Source organism: Acinonyx jubatus, chromosome C1 (assembly GCF_027475565.1).
Source record: "Acinonyx jubatus isolate Ajub_Pintada_27869175 chromosome C1, VMU_Ajub_asm_v1.0, whole genome shotgun sequence".
Taxonomy (NCBI): Eukaryota; Metazoa; Chordata; class Mammalia; order Carnivora; family Felidae; genus Acinonyx; species Acinonyx jubatus.
The window spans coordinates 206,703,740-206,714,077 of NC_069381.1; the positions used below are offsets into that span (position 1 = coordinate 206,703,740).

Below are 10,338 nucleotides of genomic sequence, written 5' to 3' on the forward strand. Positions count from 1 at the left end.
AGCAGCATTGCCAGAGGACCACCTATATGCTAAGCACTGCTAAGGGCTTAACACAGAGCTGCAACCTTCACAGTAACCCTGAGTTAAATATTATGATTACTTCTTTTACAAGTAAGTCACACACGCAGTAAGTGGCATACCCAGGATTCAAACTCCAAAGACTTCCTTATTAGCCATGACACGACACAGCTTCAAAATTCATGAAAATTCATGGATGAGTTTCAGGAATTCATCTCTAAGAACAACTTTAGCCTTCAATAATAGCAGCAGCAGGGAGAGTCATTTCTGAATGTAATGGGAACACTATGATACAAAGACATTCAGCTTCCCACGAAACACCGAAAACTTGAATTTTTCTTGTGTGAAGGTCTGTATGTTTGGGATCGCAAATCTAGAAACTTCTATAGGACAGTTGGAAATCTTAAAGGGCATCGTTTCTCACTAAAACGTAGGAAAGTTGAATATTCAAACATTTAAGGTAGCCATGTAGGCGAAAGAAAGAAAGAAAGAAAGAAAGAAAGAAAGAAAGAAAGAAAGAAAGATTTTACAAAATCTTTCTTGTAATGTCCAAATGAACTTTAAAGGTAAACAAAGTAGGGTGAGTGTGCAGTTGGTTCCAAGACAGGAGGAAAGCTTTGTCTTGGTGAGAAGGAGCACAGTAGTCATGTGAGTCTTGTACCTTTTCTGAGGAGAGCTTAACTATCTCCTTTTCCTCTGGCTGCATTTCTGCCTTCTACCCAGTGTCCATCTGTCTTGTGTCTGGCAGGAGCTGGCTCCTAGAAACTCAGAATCTCCTACTGGGTCTCTCCTTTGGGGCAAGACCTGGAACTAGACTCTTCTCGGGATGCTTCTGACCTCTGGAACCTAATAAACGTTTCAAGGGCATCCCTCAAACCTAGGCTTCAAAGCTAGCCCATCCCATAGGTTGCTGCAGACCATAAAACACATTCAGTGTTTCTGTGTGGACATTATGCACCAGTAAATAACTGCTCAAAGCCAAGACAGCATGCTAGGTATGGGAAGAGGATATCATGTGGGCAGAGTGGCCGAGATGACTAACAGCTGGAAGTTTCACGAAAACATAAAGAATTCTATTATTAAAGTAACATTGTCTCCGTGTTCTAAAATTGGAAAGTGAGATTTTTTTCCCAAACTTCAGAAATTAAGGATAAGAAGAGGTCTATATTAATTTTTTACAACAAAAGTATTAAGCATGTGTAAAAAATAAAATAGTACACAGAATTTTGACTATACATGAAAATTATAAGATTTGTAAATTCAAGTCAACTAAAAATGTAATAATGTTTAAAATTTGAAGTGAATTTCAGTTAACTTGCCTGGCATTCGCCAGAAAGTTTTTTTCTGGAATCAACTCCATATACTTTTGGTACAACGTAAATAAATACCTATGATTTTGTTCATTCAAGAAATATCTATCCATCTCCCATTTTGTATCAAATACCATGCTAGGCCCTGTAGATACTAAAATGAATTTTCTTTACCTGAAGTAATCAATATTACTTTTAAGTAGATCGGGGAAAGTTAAAGATGTGTATTGTAATCACTAAAGTAACTACTAAAAACAATTCAGAAAGATATAAGTAGAAGCCAATGAAAAATTAAAATGGAATACTAAAAAAATTGAATAACATAAAAGAATCCCCAAAAAAGGAACTGAGACAGAAAATAAATGGAGAAATGGCAGACCTAACTATAATCCTATCAACTAGTTCATATGAAAATATACTAAAAATTCCTACTAAAAGGCAAAGACTGCCATACTTGATTTAAAAAAGAAAAAGCCAACTATATGCCATAAAATACACACTTTAAATAAAAAGACACAAATATATTGAAAGCAAAGGCCAGGAAAACATCTCCCACACAAATAGTACATACAAGAAAGGCAGACTGGCTATGCCAATGGCACATAAGAGATTTGAAAATAGGAAGCAACACGATACGGATCAGAAAGTTAATATACCAGAAAGCAACACATATCATAAATACAGGGACTTAGTAGCAGAACTTCAAAATACGGGAAGCAAAAATCGAAAAACTAAAAAAAGAGATAATTTTTCAAACATACCTGGGACACTAACTCTTCTCTTGGTATTTGATAGAACAAGGTAGAAAGTATCAGTCAAGACACAGAAGATCTGAAGAACACCATCAACCACCCTGCCCTAATTTATATATATAAAAGACTACACCCAACAACTACTGAATATATATTCTTTCCCCCACGTGGATGTAGTGTGTTTACCAAGATAGACCATACACTGGAACATGAAACAATCTCAATAGATTCCAAAAGATTGAAATCTTGTGGAGAATTGAATTCAGACTCAACTTCATAAACCACCTAGGAAATTTCCAAATATTTGGAAATTAACACACTCCAAATAACCCATGAGTCAAAGAAAATATTTTGAACTGAGTGATAATGAAAACAACACATCAAAATTTATGGGATATAACTTACCCAACACAGGCAAAGAAAATATATCTATAAATGTTCATATTAAGAAAGAAGAAAAGTCTAAATCAATTATCTAAGCTCCTATTCTGGAAAATGAGGAAAAGAAGAACAAATTAATCAAAGCTAAGAAATAATAAAGGTAGAACAGGAACTCAACAGAAGAAAAAGCATTCAAGCAATAGAGAACAATGAATGAAACTCTAACCTTGGCTCTTCAGTTTTTAAAAAGGTAAATAAAATTGATCAACTTGATAAATTACCATTGTCAAAAATGACAAAGGGGAAAACATGACAGATCTACAGGTATTAAAAAGATCAGGGGGGCCTGGGTGGCTCAAGTCGGTTAAGAGTCCGACTTCAGCTTAGGTCATGATTTCACAGTTCATGGGTTCAAGCCCTGCGTCAGGCTCTGTGCTGACAGCTCAGAGCCTGGAGCCTGCTTCTGATTCTATGTCTCCCTCACTCTCTGCCCCTCCCCCGCTTGTGTGTGTGTGTGCTCTCTCTCTCTCTCTCTTTCTCAAAAATAAACATTAAAAATGTTTTTAAAAAGATCAGAATCTTCTGAACAATTATATACTAATACATTTGATAATGTATAAAAAATGAACACATTCCAAGAAAGATGAAAATTATCAAAACTGACACAGGAAGCAACAGAAAATCTGCATAGCCCTATATCAGTTAAATTCACGATAATTAAATGAAATTCAAAACCTTCCACAAGGAAAACTCCAGGGTCAGCTGGCTTCACCGGTGAATTCTATCAAATATTTAAGGAAGAAATGACATCAATTCTTCAAATACTCTTACAGAAAATAGAAGATAGAATGCTAGGCAACTCGTTTTATGAGGTAAGTATTACTCAAATACCAACTAGATGAGGATATTACAAGACAACTATAGATCAATACCCCTCATGAATGTAGACACCACTGTCCTTAACACGACGTGAGCTGATCAAATACACATATATGTAAGTTCAAATTATCTAGGACAGCATAAGCTATTTTTTAAAAAACCAACAACAAAGTTGGAGAACTTGCATACCCTGATTTCAAGAACCTGCTCGAAAGCTATAGTACTAAGGAAATGTAACATTGGTGAAAGAAGAGACAGGTATATGAGAGGAACAAATAAAAGACCCAAATGTAGACAATTAATTGATTTTCTCTTAAAATCAAGACGATTTAGTGGAGAAAGAGAAGTCTTTTCAACAAATGGTGCTGGGACAGCTGGATATCCGTATAAGAAAAGCAAATTTAAAACAGATCCTGGGGCGCCTGGGTGGCTCAGTCGGTTAAGCATCCAACTTCGGCTCAGGTCATGATCTCTCGGCTCATGGGCTCGAGCCCTGAGTTGGGCTCAGTGCTGACAGCTCAGACCCTGGAGCCTGCTTCAGATTTTGTCTCTCTCTCTCTCTCTCTCTCTGCTCCTCCCCTGTTTGCGCTCTGTCTCTGTCTCTCAAAAATGAACAAACATTGAAAAAACATTGTTTTAATAATAAAATTATATATATATATATATATATATATATAAACAACTAATATAACTCAACAGTAAGAAGAGGAACATTTTTTTTTATTTTTTATTCTTAAGCTTGTTTATTTATTTGAGAGAGAGCTCAAGCTCGAGGGAGAGTTCGAGAGAGAGCAGGGGAGGAACAGAGAGAGAGGGAGAGAGAAATCCAAGCAGGCTCCACAGTGTCAGTGCAGAGCCCAACACAGGGGCTCGATCTCACGTACCATGAGATCATGACCTGAGCCGAAATCAAGAGATGGACACTTAACAGACTGAGCCACCCAGGCACCCCAAACAATCAATGTTTTTAAAATGGGGAATAGATTTGAACAGACACCTCAGAAAAGAAGTTCTACGAATGGTTAAGAAGTACATGAAATGAGGTTGAGCATCATGAGTTATCAGGCAAATGAAAAAAAAAACACATTGACACACCACTGTATAACCATCAGAATAAAACTAAGACAGGGGCGCCTGGGTGACTCAGTCGGTTGAGCGTCCAGACTCTTGATTCCAGCTCAGGTCATGATCTCGCCGTCATGGGATCCAGCCTCACGTCGGGCTCCGTGCTGACAGCATGGAGCCTGCTTAGGATTCTCTCTCTTCCTTTCTCTCTGCCCTTCCTCTGCTCGTGCTCTCTCTCTCTCAAAATAAAGTTAAAAAAAAAGAATAAAATTAAAAAGATTGAGGATACCAAACGAATGTGTCAGAAATATATGCAGGAGCTAGAGCTCTCACACATTGTGGAGGAGAACAGAGAATGTGGGGGAGAACACGGAATGCGGGTGAGAACACAGAATCCAGGTGAGAACACAGAATGATACAACTACTTTGGAAAACAGCTTCTTTTGTAATTAAACATACACCTACCCTGTGGTCTAGCCATGTCACTTCTAGGCATTTATTCAAGAGCACCGGAAGCACATGGGCACACAAGCCTTGCGCACAAGTATCCACAGCCGCTTTATTTGTAACAGCCCCCTAACTGGAGACAAATCAAATGTCCACCCGCTGGTAAACGGCGTTTGAAAAGCTGATAGGCATCCGGTGGAAGCAACAGGAACAAACTGCTGTTACACACGGCACGGAGGGATCTCACCAGCATTCCGCTGAGTCAAAGAAGCCAGACACAAAGGGGACGCACTGTTTGATTCCATTTGTATAAAATTCCAGAAAATGCCAAGCAATCTACAGTGACAGAAAGCAGATCGATGTTTGCCTGGGGACGGGAGTGGTGAGAGATGGGCTGCAAAGGGGCAGCAAGCCAGAGAAAAGCTCTGCGTCGTGACTGTGGTGTGGGTGGCACGGGATGAATGCACCTGTGAAGCTCCTCGCGTCGTGTAGTTTAGATAGGTACTGACTGTTTCTTGTACAAAAATCACAACTCAGTAAATTAATTTTGCATCTATTATGTTAAAAAAAAAACATCACCTTCTGTACCCGCCCTCAAAGGCCTTGTAATCCAGAAAAGTAAAATGCAGTACAAAAAGTTGATTTTAGACCACCCTGTTCTATTCTAAGAAGCGTGGAATCAGCTGCAAAGCAGACAAAGAAGGGTTTCTGGAGGCTTTAAAGTAAGCAAGTGCTACGATGTAGATGATGGGCATTACTAACATTCACCAAATATTTCCAGCCCTCTTTGCAGGCGTGTGGTAGTCTTTCCCCATCCCTTACAAAATGAAGTGTGGTCAAGTGACCACTTTGGCCAATGAAACGCCAGTTTAGTATAATGAGTATGAGCCACATCCCTGTGGAAGCTTTCAGAGCAGTTTCTTACTTGACACATCCTCTCCCCCTTCTGAGATGAGAGAACATGTTGCATGGGAATTTCCAAGAGGTTCCTGAGTGGCTATCATAAGCAAAGCATCCTCCCCTCTCTCGCCTCCCCACACTCTGGGGTGAATATGTAATGTAAACAGAGAGGGAAAATCTTGTTACTGGAAGCCTCTGAAATTTGGGGACTGTTTCTAACTGTTCCAAAAGCAATCGGTCTTTTCCCATACGACGTGCAATTTTAAGTGGAACTCCGACAATGTCTTAGAAGATGGGTTTCAGAGGGAACTTGCAAGGCACTGGCTAGAAGGCTACCGTAATCCATAGATGGTAAGTGCAGGAACTGGGCAGGAGCTTAGAAAAGCAGTGAAGGAATCCAGAGATGTAAAATGGAAAAGAGCTGACAGGAGTTGATAATGACTCTGAGACTCGAAAACAACCTAAACGTCTGTTTTCGAGGTGCTGCAAAGAGAAGGTTTTTGAAACAAAAGGGATGGCTAAATGGGGAGATGAAGCAAAAAAAAAAAAAAAAAAGATTAAGGAAAGGAGGAGCTACGGCCACCTCATCGAAAGCAGAGGCACATCCCTGTACAATAAAGGCTATAGAAAGATCAGGAACTTTGGAAGAAAACAGACCTGGGTGTGAATCCTGAGGCAACTGGTTACATCACTTAAGTCGTTCATTTACCAACAGTAAAGAACGCCAAAAGGACCCCTACCCTCACGGGGCTTACACTCAAAGGGAAGGAAGCGACCACTATATATTTAAGTACCGTGTAGAAAACCCACATGATGTTGTCATTATGGAAAAGGGGCAAAATAATAACATAAGGCTTGTCAAAGGCAACGACCACTTCATTTTGTTCAAAACTTTCATCTGCCATCAACATCAAAAGTAGAGACCTCTGTATCCTTTGTACGTACAAAAAGAGCCATCCCCCACTTTCCTTCTACTTTACCACATTTTAAGAACCAACAGTGAAAAATCAAGTCCCTTCACCCCAAGAATTCTGGTTTACTGACACTACCTAGTGAGTGTACCAAACATTTTGTGTGTCTATGTGTGTCTGGGTGTGACTTTTTTTTTTTAATTGAAGTATAGTTGACACAGAATATTACATTAGTTTCAGGTATACAACACTGTACCAAAGGAGAGTGTATGTATGTGGTGGGGAGGTGAGGGATGGGTGGTGAAATCTGGCTTTTAGACAAACCACTTCTCAAAGTTTAATGTGAGGAGGAATCAGTGGGAGACCTTGGTGAATGCAGGCTCTGATTCAATGGGTCTGGGGTAGTGCCTAGGATTCTGCATTCTTTTTTTTTTTTTTGAGTAGGGTCCATGCCCAACACAGGGCTCGAACTCCCAACGCTGAGATCTAGAGTCACGTGTTCTGCTGACTGAGCCAGCCAGGTGCCCTGAGACTCTGCATTTGTAACCAGCTCTCCAGAATGCCGAAGCTACTGCTCTCAGGATGCTAAGTAACATTGTTCTAGATGTCTTAGTAGTGGGTTGACCTCAAGGGAGCTAGTGGGGCGTGTCTGACCCTTGCCCTTTCCTACTGAGGAACTCCTACTCCTACTGAGTTGAGAAGAGCATCTCTATCTTGTGCCGCCATTTCTAATCGCGTTCACCCTACTTTCCTTTATGCGCCTGGAGAATCAGATCCCAAAATGTGCTTGTTTGGGGAAGACCCTGAACAAAGCTTCTAATGCCTTGCTGCACTGGATTCCTACAGCTCCTTGAGGTGGGGACCATGATTACACCCATTTTACAGAAGAGAAGATGCCATCCCAGATAGTTTAGCTCACACTAGCAGGTATGGAAAGGACTCAAAATCCAGAGTCTACCCCAGAGACCAAGCTCTTAACAACTGCTTCCTCCTTACCGTGTTTACATCACAGGTTTCTTTCCTGCTCTGTTGCAGCATCAGAAGCGACTTGCAGTTGATGGCTGCCTCCCATTTCAAAGTCGACAAAGCCAAGTCTGATCTTCTTTCAAAATGACTTGGTTTCAGGAAAAGGAATTGAAATCCAAAATGGAGAAATCTTCTGGAATTAAAAGAGAGGGGATTCAGCACTAGCATTGAGGGTTTTTTTTTTGTTTTGATTTTTTTTTTTTTTTTTGTCTACGAAGTAATGTGAGTTCATAGAATATTATCATACATCTTTTGGAATTCTTGGACACTCATATTTCATCAACTGAGCACCTGATGTCCTACCTAACAAGGGTGCCAGGAGGAGGTTCCTTAAGAGCCTTCCCTGTCAATAGGGAGAAGCTACTCTGTACCACAATGCAACATTATGTGTGCTAAAGAGTTTAATATATGTCCTTTTGATTTTTCTACAAAGAAGAGACCCTAATTCAATTCAGCTAACCAAAGTTTGCATGTAAAACAGTAGCTCTCAAACACAGTTGCACACGGGAATTTCCAGGGAATTTTACAGCACACCTGACTCCTACCCGTGAAAGGTCTGGTGTGACTGGCTTGGGATGCATTGGGTATCAGGATTTTTAGAACTTCTTAGGAACTTCTAATGCACAGCCACAGTTGACAATCGCTGGCATGAAAAACAGAGGGAAGACGGTAAAATTCACTCTCCAGCCAAAAAAAAAAAAAAAAAGGGAGGGGGGGAGAGGAGATGTCTTCATCCATCCGCTGTTAGGGTTTTGCCTACGTACATGGCTACATAGGTCTAACACAATAATCAACCCTATTCTAAGTGCCAGCAAGTGGTTCCCCACAATCACTGACCAAACCACACATTTCACACTTGGCATTTGATGGCCATCTACTGCAGATGTCAGCAACACTGCCCCAAAGCAGGGGCGCTTAACATGGAGACGGAATTCAGGTGGCCTGTGAACGTATGGCAACAAAAAGCCCATGTCCCTTTTCTCTAACCTTTCCTGGAAGTTCCCCATTTCCGGCAGTGATGAATACAGGCTACAAACTACAATAGCATGGGCACTTCTTGGGAGTTTGCATCCGCTAATACTTTCACATCTTAGTTTTGCCGTCACCACTACTGGAGATTACAGTTGTTGAACGGATCTGCCTAGACAGAGGGGTCTTCAGTGCAACGATAAGGTTGCACCTCTGCGGCTGTATCACCACTATGATGCTCTGATTTGTACTCCAGTAGAAGTGATTCTGATTTAATTGTATTTTTCTGTATGTAATGACATGATTCCCAGAAGGGATCTAAATGCACCCCCCCACCCCCACCCCGGAACCAACGTGGTGAGTGGCACGTCGGTTCACTGATCTGAAGACAGGGCCCTAAGAAGCAAGACCCTGCGCGTTTGTATCCGCGTTCACGAAAGGCCTTCTCAGGAGCTCGACACCCAGGACGAAGTTGGCTCTTGGTTTTCCCCTGCGTTTCCGCAGATAAGATTTACCCTGAAAAGCCAGTTCAACGTAGCAAAGAATAGGATGGGCTTTCTCTTTCCCCTCAGCTGCCTCCTGCTCTTGGCATTCCCGAGTGCCCAGACTGCCAGGCTGGTAACTCGAGCCTCCAAATTAATCAACACACAGCGCCCAGTTCAAGCCCAGGCAGACAAGCCCGGGAGCCAGACAAGCTCTCCTCTGGTGACCCCGGGGCCCCAACCCCGCAGCCCCTCCCGCCACCCTCACAGGCCACGCTTCCTCCACTGCCCGCTCCCGCCCCGCACTCCCCAGGGCAGGTGCCCGGGGCCTGGTGGGGGGGGGGGGGGGCGGGCTGCGGTGGCCCCGACTGGGCGGTGGGCGTCTTACCTCGCGGGGGGACGCTCGCCGCGCCGGAAGCCGCCAGGTCGCAGCCCGCGCGGCGCGCACGTCCCGGTTCCGCCGCGTCCGAACCTACGCGCGACCCGGCGGCCTGGTCCCTGCTCTTTCACCGCCCGGCGCGGCGGCTGCACGTTGGCGGCGGGTGGAGAAGCGGCGAGAGGGCACCGCCGCGGGAGCCGAGAGCAGGCAGGGCCGCCCGAGTGCCGACGCCCGGCGCGCCTCCCGCTTAATCTGGGCACGGCCGCTGGCCACTCCCCCCACCCCGCTCCGCCGCCTCCCCAGCGCACACCCCCAAATTCCCCACCTCCGACCCGCGCCCCCCAGGCCCCGCCCCGGCCCCAGGACCTCGGGAGCATCCTCTCCGAACCCCTTACCCTGGATCCGCGCCCACCTGCCCCGCAGCGCGCGGCCTCCGCTGCGCTCCTGGGCACGGTGCCCGGCTCGGAGGGACATTGCCTGGTGAGTTGAAGGGGAGGGGGGACGAGGGCGGGACCTGCGCCACTTCTTCCCTCCCTTGGAGCCGCAGTCAAAAGCCTCAGTGGGGAGGGACGGACGGCGCGGCTGAGCCCTGCAAAACCCGCCCCGGGCGGGCTGGCGAGGCGAGCTTCACAGCCGGGCTCCCCAACCCGCGCCGCGCGAGGGACGCGGTGGCCGCAGAGCCTGCAGGTCACTGGACACGCCGGGGCTCTGAGCCGGCGCCCACCATGAGCTCCGGGACGGCGCGGAGGCCGCCCGCGCTGCTGCTGCAGCTCCTGCTGGTGCTCCTGGCGGCGGCGCCCACGACAGGCAAGGTGAGTG

The 10,338-nt window shown here is 44.5% G+C and overlaps 2 protein-coding genes across 18 annotated transcripts in view; one reads left to right on the forward strand and one right to left on the reverse strand.

The window, feature by feature from the left end:
* Nucleotides 1–10,071, reverse strand: part of COL4A4 (collagen type IV alpha 4 chain) — a 130,148-nt gene extending 120,077 nt beyond the window's left edge. For 10 of the 12 annotated variants that reach the window (XM_053215885.1, XM_053215884.1, XM_027048834.2 and 7 more), the window contains exons 1-2: nt 9,529–9,766; nt 7,660–7,822 (exon numbers count right to left, since the gene is read on the reverse strand). The gene's annotated coding sequence lies outside the window, so the exon portion shown is untranslated. Of the gene's footprint in view, nt 1–7,659; nt 7,823–9,528; nt 9,767–9,914 lie in introns of those variants that run through there. The other 2 variants (XM_027048808.2, XM_027048814.2) reach the window with 2 other exon arrangements.
* COL4A3 (collagen type IV alpha 3 chain) overlaps nt 9,041–10,338 on the forward strand; it is a 137,593-nt gene continuing 136,295 nt past the window's right edge. For 4 of the 6 annotated variants that reach the window (XM_053215879.1, XM_053215880.1, XM_053215881.1 and 1 more), the window contains exon 1: nt 9,041–9,999. In XM_053215879.1, the coding sequence (XP_053071854.1) occupies nt 9,208–9,999 (792 nt within the window). In that variant the 5' untranslated portion in view covers nt 9,041–9,207. Of the gene's footprint in view, nt 10,000–10,055; nt 10,332–10,338 lie in introns of those variants that run through there. The other 2 variants (XM_027048864.2, XM_027048872.2) reach the window with 1 other exon arrangement.